The sequence below is a fragment of the Hylobates moloch genome, unplaced genomic scaffold (genome assembly GCF_009828535.3).
Source record: "Hylobates moloch isolate HMO894 unplaced genomic scaffold, HMol_V3 SCAFFOLD_17, whole genome shotgun sequence".
In the NCBI taxonomy this organism is placed as follows: domain Eukaryota; kingdom Metazoa; phylum Chordata; class Mammalia; order Primates; family Hylobatidae; genus Hylobates; species Hylobates moloch.
This window is the reverse complement of record NW_026652292.1, coordinates 49,357,272-49,374,048: the sequence shown is the minus strand read 5'-3', so window position 1 is coordinate 49,374,048 and position 16,777 is coordinate 49,357,272. Positions and strand designations below refer to the sequence as shown.

At 45.0% G+C, this 16,777-nt stretch overlaps 1 protein-coding gene across 1 annotated transcript; it reads right to left on the bottom strand.

Moving 5' to 3' along the window:
- Positions 1 to 11,381: 11,381 nt before the first annotated feature.
- On the bottom strand, positions 11,382 to 16,024 carry PHOX2B (paired like homeobox 2B). Its single transcript, XM_032135432.2, has 3 exons — positions 15,669 to 16,024; positions 14,644 to 14,831; positions 11,382 to 13,624 (listed from the first exon to the last, which is right to left on the bottom strand). The coding sequence occupies exons 1-3, from the start codon at positions 15,907 to 15,909 to the stop codon at positions 13,109 to 13,111; spliced, it is 945 nt and encodes a 314-aa protein (XP_031991323.1). The 5' UTR covers positions 15,910 to 16,024; the 3' UTR covers positions 11,382 to 13,108.
- Positions 16,025 to 16,777: the final 753 nt, after the last annotated feature.

Genomic DNA, 16,777 nt, shown 5'->3' with positions numbered 1-16,777 from the left:
ATGCAAAGAGGTTGCATAATCTCCCTAATCTAGATCTTGGGAAGGTTGTTCCTTGTTCCACTGTAACATTTTTGGAGAAATATAGATGATGCTGGCATGTGAGTTTGAAAGAAGACACAGGTTGCATTTTAAGACATTGATTTTCGGCCTTATGACCATTGTGGTTTTTTTTATTAACCCAAGATTCTCCTGCTCGGAAAGTTTTTACTTAGTAAAAGAAAGCCACATCTTGATGCTACACCTGTAGTCACTTTCTCATTCGTGGGACCATCTCTCAGACCTATTAGTACTAGCATTGACTGGGACTGGTTTTCATGTCATTCTAAAGGAAAAACTTGTTCTAGGATCTCCCAGTGAATCACAAACATACTGGGTAATTCATGTGGACAGTACCCAAGTCCATTAATATTACCCAGGGGCATAAAAACCTTAAATGAACATCTTACTAGTGGGTATTGCGAAATAATTATGGACTTTGATGAATTATCTAATCCATCAGCCACTTAATGGCTTTTTTTTTTTTTTTTTGATGGAGTTTCACCCTTGTTGCTCAGCCTGGAGTGCAGTGGCGCGATCTCAGCTCACTGCACCTAGGTTCAAGCAATTCTCCTGCCTCAGCCTCCCCAGTAAGTGGGATTATAGTGGTGTGCCACCACGCCCAGCTAATTTTTGTAATTTTAGTAGAGATGGGATTTCACCATGTTGGTCAGTCTGGTCTTGAATTCCTGACATCAGGTGATTCACCCGCCTCGGCCTCCCAAAGTGCTGGGATTACAGGCATGAGCCACCATACCCGGCCTAATGGCTCTTTTTAAAAAATCATTTAAATTTCTCCATCTTTGCACCTGCAGCAGCGTGGAATGTCATTCTCATACCCAAGTCCATCTGGTGAATACCACTGAATATTCAACATTAATGTCAACTCTTCAAGGACACCTCTTATGTTTGTTAAGATATTGGTTCAGTTATTTAACACAGGTGAAACAATTGCCAATGGAATAAATTTATGTATTTTACTGCACAAATCTATAGAGGGCAATAGGGGGCTTTACCCCAAGGAGTCATTCATGGCCCCAGGCAGCTTCTGTTCTGCTGCTTTGCCATCCCCCCCCCAAATCTTACCCTCATTGGTGCAGTTGAAGATGACTCATCATCCTCACGACTACGTTCTAGCCTCCTGCAAAAAGGAAAAGTAGTTCAGGGCAAGCAGCTTTCATTGACCTAGAAGTGGCATGTACCCTTTCTGCTCACACCCATGGCACATGGCCATGTCTAGCTTCAAGGGAAGCTGAGAAACGTAGTCGCTATCTGAATAGCCATGTACCAGCTCCTAAAAAAACGAGGAGTTCTCTTGCTAACTGGAAGAAGAGAATGCTTATTAAGGGACAGTTAGCAATCTCTGCCACGCTACTCCTTAGCATTCCAAGCACCATTAGAAATGTAGGAAGCATTTTGCTGTCTTTTGTTTGTTTTTGAAACCAAATACCATGCAGCTATCTAAAATAGACAAATCTACAGGTTTTCATAGGAAATGGTCTTTGTGATATATATGTTAAGTAAAAAATGCAAAGTATAGAAAATATGTATAATGTAATAACATTTGTACTTATACACACACATAGGTAGAGAGAGACTGTTCTTAGAAGGATACAAAAATAACTACTACTTGTTACTTTGGGGAGACAGAGGTAAGAGGGAAATACGCTTTTCACTAAATAACCTTTAAAATCTTTTGAATTTTTAGACTGAGCATGTGTATATGTGTGCAATTTTTTTAAAACGTTGAAATCGCTGAATTATTCAGACGTCTTTTACTTATTACAAACTATTTTTTCTACAAGGAGGTGTGAACAGCATGGAAGCTAGTTTTAACTAGTTCTAGCACTGATGGTACCAAAGGACTTTCTCACCAAAGAAAAACTAACTCCAAGGCTAGCATTTAGATATGGTTCCCTCCTACTGAGCAGAAACTGTTGGAGCAACAGCATCCTGGGTGAATAAAAAGACATAATTATCTTAAGGCCAGAAAATCAACTCCTCAAAGAATAGCTTGCACTTTAGGTAGCCTCCCATATGAATATCATCTATGCGTCTCAAAGGACCTACAATGAACATGAAACAACCTTTTAAATGGGTTACTCTAATTTCCGCAAATAAACGTGTGCTGAAATTTTCATCTTTTTTTAAACTTTTATTTTATTTATTTATTTACTTACTTTTTTATTTATTTATTTATTTATTTTGAGACAGAGTCTCACTCCGTCACCCAGGCTGGAGTACAGTGGTGCCATCTCAACTCACTGCAACCTCTACCTCCTCGGTTCAAGCGATTCTTCTGCCTCAACCTCCTCAGTAGCTGGGATTACAGGAGCCCTCCACCACATCCAGATAATTTTTTAATTTTTAGTAGAAACGGTGTTTCACAATGTTGTCCAGGTTGGTCTCGACCTCCTGACCTCAAGTGATCCACACATCTCGGCCTCCCAAAGTCCTGGGATTACAGGTGTGAGCCACCACGCCTGACCTAAACTTTTATTTTAGGTTTAGGAGTACATGTGCAGGTTTTCTATATAGGTAAATTATGTGTTGCAGGGATTTGATGTGCAAATTGTTTCATCACCCAGGTAATAAGTATACCCTGTAGGTAGTCTTTTGATTCTCACCCTCCTCCCACCCTCCACCCTCAGGTAGGCCCTGATGTCTGTTGTTCCCTTATTTATGTTTGTACGTACTCAGTATTTAGCTCCCACTTATAAGTGAGAACATACAGTATTTGGTTTTCTGTTCCTGTGTTAGTTTGTCTAGGATAATGGCCTCCAGCTCCATCCATGTTCCTGCAAAGGACATGACCTCAGTCTTTTATGGCTGCATAGTATTCCATGCTGTGTATGTACCACATTTTCTCTATCCAGTCTACCATTGATGGACATTTAGGTTTATTCCATGTCTTTGCTATTGTGAATATGCTGTGATGAACACACATGTGCATGTGTCTTTATGGTAGAACAATTTATAATCCTTTGAGTATATACGTAAGCTCGTCAATCTGCTTTCCACAATGGCTGAACTAGTTTACATTCCCACAGCAGTGCATAAGCGTTCCCTTTTCTCCACAGTTTCACCAGCATCATCTTTGTGTTTGTTTGTTTCTTTTTTCCCCCATCAGTAGAGTGCTTCGAGAAAATAAAATTTAATCTGTTCAGAATTTTCTAAGAAATGACCTGTTTGTGTTTCAATGGACCTGAAGGAAATTCTAGTGTAAGTAGATGAATGGCCTCAGACATTTTCAAATGTTATTTATTTACTTATTTATTATTTATTGACACAGAGTTTTGCTCTTGTTACCCAGGTTGGAGTGCAATGGCGTGATCTCGGCTCACCGCAACCTCCACCTGTCAGGTCCAAACAATTCTCCTGCCTCAGCCTCCCAAGTAGCTGGGATCACAGGCATGCCCCACCACACCCAGCTAATTTTGTATTTTTAGTAGAGAGAGGGTTTCACCATGTTGGCCAGGCTGGTCTCGAACTCCCAACCTCAGGTGATCCACCCACCTTGGCCTCCCAAAGTGCTGGGAATATAGACGTGAGGCACTATGCCTAGCCCGAATGCCCTTTAGGTTGTAGCTTCTTTCCAGTCAATTGAAGGCAAGAATGGCCATATAGACGAGTTTCCATGCATGATTGTTCCAATATGTGGTCAGGTAGAGGGATGTTAATATGTCTGAATATTTTAACAGCACCCGGGCTTTCAGTGACAAGGTTGGAAAACTTTACTACAATGTGAAGCAGAGTCTATATATCTTAAGAAATTGTTCTTAAGCCTGTAGGCGCGGTGGCTCAAGCCTGTAATCCCAGCACTTTGGGAGGCCAAGGTGGGCGGATCATGAGGTCAGGAGATGGAGGCCATCCTGGCTAACACGGTGAAACCCCGTCTCTACTAAAAATACAAAAAATTAGCCGGGCATGTTGGCGGGCGCCTGTAGTCCCAGCTACTCCGGAGGCTGAGCCAGGAGAATGGCGTGAACCCGGGAGGCGGAGCTTGCAGTGAGCCGAGATCGCGCCACTACACTCCAGCCTGGGTGACAGAGCAAGACTCCGTCTCAAAAAAAAATAAATTGTTGTCCACTTTGTTTAAAATCAATATTGGAGAGCATACTTTTTCTAGCCTCAAAAAAAAAAGATAATTGGTTAAGAAAACAGTAATATTTTTCACTCTTCCCTCTCTGCTAATTTATGTTGCTCTGACTTAAGACTAAGATGGAGGGTGTATGTAAATTATATCTCTAAGAAATCAAAGACATTATGAAGGAAGGTAAAGAGGGAGACGGGTTTCTCGTATTATTCTCTACTTTTAAAAAAACTGAGATATGATTCACACACCATAAAATCCGTCTTTTTAAAGCGTATAATTCAGTGGACTTTCGAATACTGACAAAGTTGTGCTGCCATCACCACTATGTAATTCCAGAACATTCTCATCACCCTCTCTGGCTTTTAACATTTGCTTAGGTTGTGAGCAGAAAGGCTAAGGGCAAGGACAGGCACGGTGGCTTACGCCTGTAATCCCAGCAATTTGGGAGGCCAAGATGGGTGGATCGCCTGAGCTCAGGAGCTGGAGACCAGCCTGGCCAACGTGGTGAAACACTATCTCTACTAAAAATACAAAAATTAGCCAGACGTGGTGGCAGGTGCCTATAATCCCAGCTACTTGGGAGGCTGAGGCAGGAGAATTGCTTGAACCTGGGAGGCGGGGGGTTGCAGTGAGCCAAGATTGTGCCACTTCACTCCAGCCTGAGCCAAAGAGCGAAACTCCACCAAAAAAAAAAAAAAGAAAGAAAGAAAGAAGGAAAGAAAGAAAGCAAAGAAAGAAAGACAGCAAAGAAAGAAAGAAAGAAAGAAAGAAAGAAAGAAAGAAAGAAAGAAAAAAAGCAAAGAAATAAAGAAAGAGAAAAGAAAGGCTAAGGGCAGTACTGAGTTCTAGGCTATGCTACTGACTCTTCTGGACCCTGGGAGCCCCAGACGATGGGACTTTGGGGTCAAAGGACATGTGTTTGCAGCTCATCTCTAGTACATACCAGCTTTGAGGTCTTGAGCAAGTTGCTCAGCTTTTCCGTTACTTGGATTTCTTTTCATAACAATACCATTTACCCCAGAAGTCTTGAAACCCTATGTAGATAACAAATGCAAAACAGCTAGCCGAGTATCTAACACATAGCAAATACTCCAGACAGCAGAATATCTTAAGTTTCAAACAAGTCAGGTTTACATTCCTCCTTTGTCCAAGGTGGCCCTGCCACTGGGGCCGTAAAGAAATTAAGTTTTACACCCAGGCTCTTCCTGTTCTGGAAATCATCGTTTAAATCATCTGAGAAGTCATATAGCAAGTAGTCATCCACTATGTTCCCTAATGAAATTATATCCAGGTAAGAGGCCTTTATTCCCCTTGATGTCTGACTTTCCCCAGAGGGAGGTCTTTGACATCAAACACATGGCTAAAGTAACATCATTGTTCAATCACTTGGCCTTAGGGTAATCCAACAAACCCAATAGCTTCAAGTTCAGACAAAAAGTAAAGTAAGCGACAGCTGGGTTTCTAAGGAATTCCTTTCCTGTTTTTTTAAAACACCTTTTTAACATATTGATTAAGAGGCTGAGCTTTAGATTGAGTCTTGCTTTGCCATTATTAATGATGTGACCTTGGGTAAGAGTCAATGGATTTGAATCTCAACAGTGTGGTGCACGCAGCACAGTGCCCAGTTCATATAAATCCTCCATAAACAGTAACAGGGTGCTCCAGTCCTGCTGAATCACCTCCTGCTCCTCCGAATCACCTCCTGCTCTCCCCGGCTTTTTTTTTTTTTTTCTTTTTTTTTGAGATGGCGTCTCGCTCTGTCGCCCAGGCTGGAGAGCAGTGGCGCAATCTCAGCTCACTGCAAGCTCCACCTTCAGGGTTCACGCCATTCTCCTGAGTAGTCCCAGCCTCCTGAGTAGCTGGGACTACAGGCGCCCGCCACCATGCCCAGATAATTTTTGGTATTTTTGGTAGAGACGGGGTTTCACCATGTTAGCCAGGGTGGTCTTGATCTCCTGACCTCGTGATCCTCCCGCCTCGGCCTCCCAAAGTGCTAGGATTACAGGCGTGAGCCACCGCACCCCGCCTCTCCCGGCTTTCTTACTATCACCTCCACCCAGCCAGTGGCCTATAAAACCCTGGAACTTTCTTTGTGCAACTTGGAGGGCTTGTTTTATTTTCTCTTGTCCCTTGAAGGAGCATGTGATAGGTTTAAAACTTCTCTAAGATTGCTTCCACCTATGGGAAGTAAAATGATTACATGCTCTCATCATGAAGAAGTGTTCTTAGAATCAGAGCTTCACAGAGACACGGAACACCCTGTTCTCATCAGCTAGCCAGGAGCCAGGAATGACATCCAATCCTAGTTTTTTGTGTGGATGCCATAGACTCCGTGGCAGCCGGGTGACATCCAAGAATCCCTTCTCAAGATAATGTTTTAAAGTATAAACAATAAGGAACATCGTCCCAGCAGGGAAAGGCTGGGGAGATGTTGGTTAAAGGATACAATATTTCAGTTAGGTGAAAGGAATAGTTTAAGAGATCTACTGTACAACATGATGACTATAGTTCATAATAATGTATTGTTTTCTTGAAAGTCACTTAGAGGGTGGATTTTAAGTGTTCTCACCACAAACACACAAAAATATTAAGTAGGTGAAGTGATGTGTATGTTAATTAGCTCAATTTCACCATTCCACAGTGAATACGTTTCAAAACATATTGTACATAATAAATATATGTAATTTTGTCAATTAAAAATAATTTTTAAAATTGTTTAATAAATAAATAAATAATTTTAAAGGAAATATAATATTTAAAAGTATATAGGATTACAACAGAAGCCAATGGAAACAAAGTTATAAAAAATGTTTTAAAACAAATTTGTGCTGTAGTAGCATATGTGCTTCTTCAGTAATGCATTAAATAACAAGATACAATGTCTGATCTAGTATATATCGTAATTTCAAACTTAGGATGAATACAAATGACCTATCAAGATAGCTTCAAAAACTCTATTGTGAAATGAAAATATCTGTGATTTCCACTGGCTACAAAGTCACAGGTACTGATAATTACTACTGCAGCTACGTTGCCCACATTCATCATTGAAGAAAATGCTGCATTTCAGGTAGAGGTTAGTGAAAGTATATATGTATTTTTCCCTTTCTCCCTTGAATTCTATCCATGAACCCAGGGTTGAGAACCCCTGCATTAAGCCAAGACTAACACAATTCAAAATATCTACCATGGCGATAGGGACATGGTCATAGACTCTTTCCAGATAATCCTGCCTGTTGATCTAATGAGGTCAAGGGTCTTTGCACTGTATTTTGCCTTCCTTCCAATATGGAAATACTGTGAGGTAAAGACATTTAGTCATTATTTATCCACACAGATTTGTAAACAGCCACTCTGGAATGAAGGCTGGAAAATGAAGGATTCAGGTGGGCTTTTGTCATTTGCGCCATCCGTCTGTCACGATGGTGATGAATGAGCTTAGAGGCTGACATCCTTTCCTGTCCACCAACTGATGTTCTGCACTTCATAAATGTAACTGTTTTTTCCCTTCCACATTCCATGCCCCTGGCTACTTCTTGTCTTGTTCACTTACCAGAAAGAGACCGGGAGCTGTAAATATGTTGCCTTGCAGAAAACATTCTCCCTCCTCCTGGGGATTGCAAAGCCTTTCAGGCCTTGGACTTGCTACTGAGTCTGGCTGGGATTCCTATCCCAACACTGGTCTCCTGTTGCCCTTTCTAACCTTCACCTGCCTCCGGAGTCTCTTGCAAAATCTCCTCCAGGGTCTGATAGTGTGTAACCTTGTGGACTAAAATGAATTCTTCCTCTTGGAAGGCTCTAAAGAGCAGTGGTTAAGAAGGAATACGTACTCCAGAGACCAGTCAGCTAGGGCTGGAATCCATTCCTGTTGCAAACCTACTAACTTTGTAACCCTAAGCATATTACCCAGCTCCTCAATACCTCAGTTTCCTCATAAGAAAAAAAAATGGAAATGGCACTTTATGTCACAGGGTAGTCATGAGGACTAAATACATTAAAGCTTGTAAGTTTAAAATAGAGACTGGCATACAGTAGGCACTCAATAAATGTTAGTAGGTGTTTCTTGTCAGCCCCTGACTGTTGCTGTCCACCCTCAGCAAAGTTCTCCAATTCCAACCTTTGCACAGTCACTCACACACTATGTTCCTGGACAGTTGATTAAATGACAACTGAGGGCTCTTTTTAATTTTCTAAGGCCTGAGCTGGACAGATCAAGAAAGGATCTAGAAGTTACAGCATGATCAAGAGCAGCAGCAACCAGCAGCATCATCATGATAATCATATCAGACATTTGCTGAAAACTTATACTATATTAGATGCTTACTCTATATTATATTTAATCCTCTCAACAATTCCACACTCTACATAATTACTCACATTTTTGATTGATAAATCAGACACAGAGGGATTAAGTTATTTGCCCCACCAGTTGACACAGTTCCCTTCTCTGAATTGAAGACCATCTCTAACCATAGGTTGTCTTCCTAAGGATATGCAGTGGTCCCAGAGACGCATCTGGAGTGAGTTGTGGATAGCTACTATTTGTTGTGTTGTCTACTTCCCTCTAAAACCACTCTCTGATTCTCTGCACTCTACCATTTTGAAGGAGACTTGGCTTAGGGGTGGCTCTCTGGCATCGGCTCTGCAGCTTTTGTGAAGTCACATGTGGTCCCAGAGTTGCCAGGAAAAAGGATGCCTTGATTAGCCAAAATGCAAATTTCTTGAGAGAGGAAAAGTGAAAGTGAGCTTGTTCACACTGTGCAGGGCTCCAAGGAAATGACACAATGTGAGAGACAGAGTGTCCTGCCACTAGGCTCCATCATATTATAGGGATATTATTTTGCATTTCATCATAAACTTGCCTCCCAACAGTTTGCTTCTTTGATCAGTAAGAGGAGCAGAGATGACCCAAATTAAAACGAAGGTGGTATTCAAAATACTAGAGCTAGAGCGGAGTGCCTCCAGACGTTTACAATGTAGTCCTCTGGGAAGCTGGGATGGAGGTGGGGATGCATGGGTTTCTCACCAATCCCCAGAGTTTCCCTTGTCCTGGAGACGAGTCACTCAAAGTTGCTCAAGACCAAGAGAAGGAAATTTGGTGACCCTCATCAGTTTATTCACATCTGAAAGGATTTCTAGGGCCTTCTCTGGGGTTTCCGAAGAAACGCTGTGGCTATTTGTTTTTCCTCTTCTTTCTCTATCCGTCTTCTTCCTCTCTCCACTCATTGCTTTCTTTTTCTCCATTGGTCTTGCCTTTTCCAGAATGCCTGTCCACTAGCCTGCCCAAGAGCTTACAGAGACTTACCTCGTGGGCTTCCATGACTATAGGAAGCTGAACTTTCCTGTGGCCAGGCCCAGGACCTTGATTGCTCTTTTTGCCAATAAATTATTGTTTTTGTGGTCTGCCTGTCTCAGATCTTCTAAGTTATATTTACAACCAAAGACTACAACCTAAGAGTTCCGGGAATTGCTGGCATATTAAACCAGCACAATTAGTGGCACTCTTTATAAACAATGTTGTCTTGGAGACTTTACTGAAGGGCATTTAGAGACAGATTTTTTAAAGAATATTTAAAAGCCTTTTATTTTATTCTTTTTTTTTTTTTTTTTCCAGACAGGGTCTCTCTCAATGTCACCTAGGCTGGAATGCAGTGGCATGTTCATAGCTCATTGCAACCTCAGCTCTTGGGCCCAAGCAATCATCCCACCTTAGCCTCCCAAGTAGCCGGAACTATAGGCACATGCCACCACACCTCGCTAATTTTTCTTTCCTTTTCTTTTCTTTTCTTTTCTTTCTTTCTTTTTTTTTTTTTTTTTTTTTGCTTAGGTGGGTTTCCAACTCCTGCCTTCAAGCGATCCTCCTGCCTTGGCAACCCAAAGGATTGGGATTACAGGCATGAGCCACCACGCCTGGCCCTAAAAGCCTTCTAGAAAGATGATTCAAAGTTTGATATGATGCAAATATTTGAGATTTCTGAATGAAACTGCCTGATCAAATGCAAGCCACATTTGGATGCTTGTGGCAAGAAGCCCTGATAAATTTAAATCAGATCAGCTGCTGATCCTTAAACCAGAGGAGGCGAACTGTGGCCTCCCTTCAAATGAGGGGAACTGAATTATGTGTTGATTATGCCCAGCCAGAGGGGTACAAAGGTAAGTACCAGAAGTTTACACAGGGATTCTGCTTGGAGAAAGTGGACCAGTCAAAGGGTCCCAGGAGGAGGCAGGATTCCATTTTGGGGCTGTAGTGAGGACCCCTTCCCTCCAAAAGAGATCACTAAGGCTGCCAGAATTCTTCCCCTCACCTGTTCCCAAGATAGCCCCAGTTCTGGAATTTTCTGGTTTGCTTTTCTTACAGGGTAGTTTAGTGGTTCCTATAACCTCTAGAACTTAAAGCACATTGCTGGACCCCACCCCCAGAGTTTCTGATTCAGTAGGTCCAAGGTGGGTCCCAAGAATTTGTGTCTAGCAAATCCCCAGGTGATGCTGATGCTGCTGGTGCAGGAGCCACACTTTGAGAACCACTGGTATAGTTAAATGTCACAGGCTCTTGAATGAGATTTTCTCATTTCAAAGGCTGGCCCCATCACTCATAAACCAGGGGTGCTTCAGCAGGTTAAGTCTCTGTTGCCTCCATTCCCTCACCTATTTAAAATAAAACAGAGGATAGGAATTGTACCTGCTTCATGGTCTTGTTTTGAAGGATAGATGAGAAAATGCATGGAAGGCACACCCTGTTCCATATAGCACCTGATCACCTGCCCACATGGAGCTTGTCGGGTGTCCTGGGGTGTCAGCAGTCTGCAAGGTTTGGGGGAGCTGGACAGCCCGGACCTTGCTGGCTATCATTGGTCCTGAAGGCACCTGCATGCAGAATCCACACTGTCGTTTTAAGTCCACCTCAAAGACCTGAATTCAAATCCTGCCTTGGCTGCCACTTAGTCCACATATCCACATCCAGATGTGAACACTTTTATCAATGCCCTGGTGTGCTTCTGGGGGACAGAAAAGCATGGACAAGAAGCCTCGCTGCTCTCTCAAGCACTAAATTTTTTATTTGGCTGAATTTGGCTGCATGGGTTTAGATGCCCCAACCCACCTGGATTTCCAGAGCCAAGTGAGGTTCTTGCTATTTTTTAGAACAATTTCCTTTATCTTCCCTTATCCTTTTAAAATAAAACTTAAAAAAAAAAAAAAAACCAATGACCAACCAAAAAAAATGAATCAAGAAAAAGAAGAGTTCAATTGCTAGACTTGCTTTTTGTTTTTATTATCAACAATCAAGTTAATGGTACACTCTTGGAAAACTATATGCACATGTAGAAATATTTCCCTTTTAAATAGAAGCATTCATTATAACACATATAAATAAATTCAAAAATCTGAAACATAACTTATGACAATTATGTTCACAAACATAGTCCAACAGGGAAAAAAAAAGAAATCAGACAGACATGCACCTGATAACAAAAATATATACCATTGTCTGAACTGTGGCCTTTCTAAACACAAAAGATTGAACCCGTGAGAACCTTATTACACCATAAAGACACGCCATAGGGACTACAAGAAGAGAAAAACATTATACGGTCACGTAGAGGAGACGGTCTGTACTGATATTAACACGATACAATTGAGTCACAGAACACAGTTGTAGAAAGACACCGAAAAAGTTAAAGCCTCAACATTCAACTAATATCTAGAGTTTGTGCCTTTTAAAATAAAAACAACAACAAAAAAAATCAAAACAGAGATGTCGAAACTGCGCGAAGAATGGAACCCTCAATATACAGTCCATCCACCATACAGGATGTGAGTCCAGTTCGGATCATTCCAACAGAAATGCAAACCGAGACACCTCTGCAAACGTGTGTGTGTGCCTTCTCCTTGCTCGGTAGATTTCTCTGCAGCCAGTTATGTGGATTGCAATTGACTCCAATCCAAAGTAGTGCCAAAAAGTTCAGCAAAAGCTGGTGGAAGAAGAAAATGCCGACGGGGTAGGCGGGAGAGAGGGGAAAAAAAGAATTGCGAAACATGAGACACATTTTGCAGAGTTTGTAGATGAAAAGGCATCTCATGGATAGAGCATCTTTCAGGGCCGAACGGCTGCAAAGATTCGGGGTTGGGAGTTGCAACTGTGTGGGGTTCCGATGCGCTAATGGCGGGATGGTGTTCAGCGAGGTGGGACAGGCAACGCGGCGCGAGAAAGTCACTCCGGCCGCCGGGAGAGTCTGAGCAAGTCGTCGCGGCACTGACCCGAACCCAAGGACACGATAGGAAGGGGGGCTGGAAAGGCTTCCCTACTCTTCCCTGAAGAAGAGCCCCAAGAGAATCGTGCTGTTAGGAGGGAGCGGATTCAGGGGTTCACAAGATGGAGCCTTCAGCTCCAGCTGCAGCTTCTCCCCTAGCCCCTCCTTTAATTTGTCTTTTTTTTCCTTATGTTTTTAAACCTTTCTGGGTTGTTGGCTTTTTGTTTTTTAATGGTTTCTGCCTTCCAACTTTTTTGTTTTTATTTTTACTTTTTTGTCTTTTTTTTTTTTTCTAAACAAGTCATTGAGTTGGTTGCGGCCCCCCATCTCTTCCTGTCACCTGCTTGGGCCACAGACACACATTCCCAGAGACAGACACAAACTGATACGCAGACACAGCCCCCTGAGAGTGCCCCCGCGTCCAGGCGGCGCTGCTCACGACCCCCGATCAGCAGGCGGAGCCCTGGCCCCGCTGCGCGGCCCCAGGCAGGTGCGAAGCCAGGGAAGTTTGTTTTTGTTTTGTTTGGGGGTTGAGGAAGGGGGTAGGAGTGGGGTTGAAATGGGGGCGACGCCGTTTTCCCTTTATTCTTAGCGCGATTACTTTAGGCCCTCGATGAAAAAGCCATGGCAGCAGCGACGACAATAGCCTTGGGCCTACCCGCTCGCCCACTCGCCCGCCCGGGCCCTGGCTCGCCCGCTGTCGCCGCCGCCGCCGCAGGATCCCAGATCAGAACATACTGCTCTTCACTAAGGCGGCTTTGGCACCGTTGGGTCTTTGGAGCGAAGATAGGACGCTGGCGAAGGGACCCCCAAGCGAATCCGGGATGGAGGTGATGGGGCCGGGGCCGGGAGCCCAGCCTTGTCCAGGGCCCCCAGCCGCAGCCAGGCCTCCAGCTGCCGCCGCTGCCGCAGCCGCCGCCGCTGCCGCCGCGGCCGCCGCCGCTGCTGCTGCGCCGCCCTTGCCGGGTTCGCCTCCCGGGCCCCCGGGCCCCGCCGCCCCCGGAGCTCCAGCCGGGCTGGGCCCGCCGCCGCCGCCGCCATTCGCCCCGCAGCTGGGGGTGGGGTTGGGGTTGGGACCTGGGCCCCCAGTGCTGTCCGGGTCAGTGCTCTTGGCCTCTTTGCTCTCGTCGTCCCTGGAAGAGTCAGACTTTTTGCCCGAGGAGCCGTTCTTGGCCGCGGCCGCTGCGGCTGCCGCTGCTCGCTCCTGCTTGCGAAACTTGGCGCGGCGGTTCTGGAACCACACCTGGCCCAAGACGGAAGGAAAGACGGTGAAGCAGGGGGAGAAAGACGCAAATGGGAAAGAAAAGCACCGGTTAGGGTGACCCACGTTCTACTTCGGCTTGTTTTAACACCCTCCTCCCCATGCGCTGTGATCACCCCCGCGCGCACCCGGTCCACCAAGTCTACCGCTTCTTATTGCTGTGCATCTTCGGAGAAACTTTTTTAGGGGGAGTGAGCACGCCAGGGAGATGAAGCCTTGCGGCAGAGTTTAAGAAGCCGCAGGTCCCAGAAAGACCCGAAAAGGGAAGGCCTTATTTTGATGGGCCTCTGTTCAGTCGGCTTCTTGAGCAAGCCCCGAGCTCGCCATTCACCCCTAAGCCTAAGTTCTAAAGTTAAACTCTAATTGGTAGAAGGAAAAGGGATCCTCTGGGTTTGCTCCGCTGCCCATCCCCGGCCTTTGGGCCTGGAGGAGCGTGCGATGGTGCGCACCGTTTCTCGGTCGGGGGCTCACCCAGAGAGGCGCTGTGGCCAACTCGTGAGCGCACCTGTGTCTAACGGGTTAGAGTAAGTCATGGTTCTTGACCTTCATGAAGTCACAGACCCTTTGCAAATCTGATTCAAGTCAGTTTCCGGAAAATGAACCTATATGCCATGGGGCCAGGTTAAAAGCACTTGAGTTAGGAGGCATATTTGGAGGGGGTGGGAGAAGGAAAAACTTATAATACGGGAGCAAAGTCTGCACACCTTCCACCACAGGCACTTCCTGTCCCCGAAATTGCCTCGCTCATCCACGTCCCAAGGCCCCCCATGTCTCTGCTCGGTTGGGAAACACTTCGCAACCGTAAATAAAATGCCAAGAGCGTGCGCTCTAAGCCTTTCTCGAACGCACAGCCACACCAAATCCAGTATTTCTGATCGGCCATGGGGCCCTAGGTCCTTCTCACTCGAGGCTCCAGGACTTCGAATTTCATCAGCCGCCCCTCACCCCCACACCTCCCCGGACCAGTGCGGCGGAGCGGGGTCGGTTCCAGGCGCGCGTACCTGGACTCGCGCCTCTGTGAGGTCGATCTTCAGGGCCAGCTCCTCCCGAGTGTAGATGTCGGGGTAGTGAGTCTCCGCGAAGACCCTCTCCAGCTCTTTGAGCTGCGCACTGGTGAAAGTGGTGCGGATGCGCCGCTGCTTGCGCTTCTCGTTGAGACCGCCGTGGTCCGTGAAGAGTTTGTAAGGAACTAGATAGAGTATGACAGAGGAGACAGAAAGTGAGCAAATCAGCCGGCAGCTCGCCGGCCGTGGAGCTAGAACGTGCGGACTCCAAGGTCAGGTCATCCGGCAGCCGCTACCTACACCAGGGCCAGAGAGTTGCAGAGAGAAGCTGCGGGAAGAAACCGAGCAAATTTGTTATCTACGGAAACCTGGGCTCAAACTTCGGGCTTGGCTGAGTCCTTTCTGGCACAAGCGCCTTTGGGTGGATTGAAACAGCGCGATGTGACGGACTTGGGATAGTGCTTTCAGCAGGAAAAAACCAGAGAGGAAAAAAATCCAAAAACATCAGTCGGAATATCAGGGAGCCAGGAAAGAAGTTACCAAATAGTCCCACTTTGGGAACTTTTCAATTCTCAGAAAGTTGACCCGGCTCAAAAGTTGGGGGAAAGAGCTGCAAAAAAATAATAATAAATTAAAGAAATAATCATAAAAATGACCAGCCAAAGAGGTGTGAGCCGCTGTCGGTTCTTAAAAAAAGAGACACTGCCAGTAATGAGCTTTACTCTTTGTTATTTAATTATTTTCTAAGCTTTACGTCTCATCGCAAAGTAAATAAATTATGCCTATCATTTTGGCAGCTTAAGATAATTTTGTTGGCGGTTCGGGTGTGACTAGGATAGTGTAACCCTGTAAGTGAATTACCCCTCCCTGCAATCGCTTCTAACGTGATAAATTCTTTCATTTGTGTAAGCAAATTTCGTTTGGTAAATACTAAACACATTTCCATTTTCAAATGCAATCAAGGCTTCCTATATACGGGCGGAAAGGCGGCTTCCTCCGCTGAGAAAGCTGAAGGTCCTTACCTGCGGCGTACGGACTGCTCTGGTGGTCCCTGAGGGTGCCCAGGCTGCAGGATCCCGGCGTGAGGGACGGGCAGCCGGACGTGGCCCCAAAAGTGGTCCTTATCGGGTTATACTGGAAGCCACTGGCCTGGCTGCAGGAACTGAAGTCAGCATAGGCTGAAGCCAGGCTCGAGGTGTCCATCCCAGCCATACAGGACTCGTAGGCAGAGGAATTGAGGTAAGAATATTCCATTTTATACATTGAAAAGGTTCTGGATGGCTCAGCCAAGTGGAAAAATGAAATAAAAGATGGATATGGAGAAGGTGGCTGGAGTGGGGAGATGTGCACAGCTCAACGCCTGCCTCCAAACTGGCCTCCTTACTACCAGCAGAGCCTAGTTTTATGAAAAAGCCTCCTATGAGATGCCTTGTCTGAGGTCTCTAGAGCATATAGTCCTCATAATAAACTTGGCTCTTTCCACTTGGACAATAGCAAAGCGGTTGGTCTTATTGCTGGCGCTTTTTACATGACAATAACTCATCCGTCTATTGGGCTGGCACTGGGGAACTGAGCTGTCCAACCTCCCTATCATTGATTCCTGCATCTCTAATTAGAATTTAATACCACACCATTACGCACCGAGCCCCTGATCCTCCCTTCTAACCAGCTCCCTGCCCTTTAATTCAATCACACTACTTGGAAATAATGAAAGTTGGGTGACGATTCTCCCTTATCCAATTTCCCCGAGCTTTTAAGCCTTTTTAACTGATCATATACCTTAGGCATAAATTGAGATAGTGTGTGTGTTTTCCCCCTTCTTCGTCCTCTTCTTTTTTTCCCCCTCGGTTAGGGAGAAGAAACCTTGATGTCATAGAAAACCTGTTTTGTAAGAGTGTTACACGCTCAATTTAACAACAAGCCTACCCCCCGAAGTGCATGAAATGTTATAAAGGACTGGGACATTGGCAAGACTCAGGCGCCCTGTAACATAGAGTAAGTGGGCCAAGGGGGTTTATGTGAACGATAAGCGGATTTCTTTAAAAATACACCTGGTAGAGGGGGTTAAAAAGAAAGAGAGAGAGAAAGCATCTTATAAATTGCATTTCTCCTTGCAGCTAAATGTGCTTTC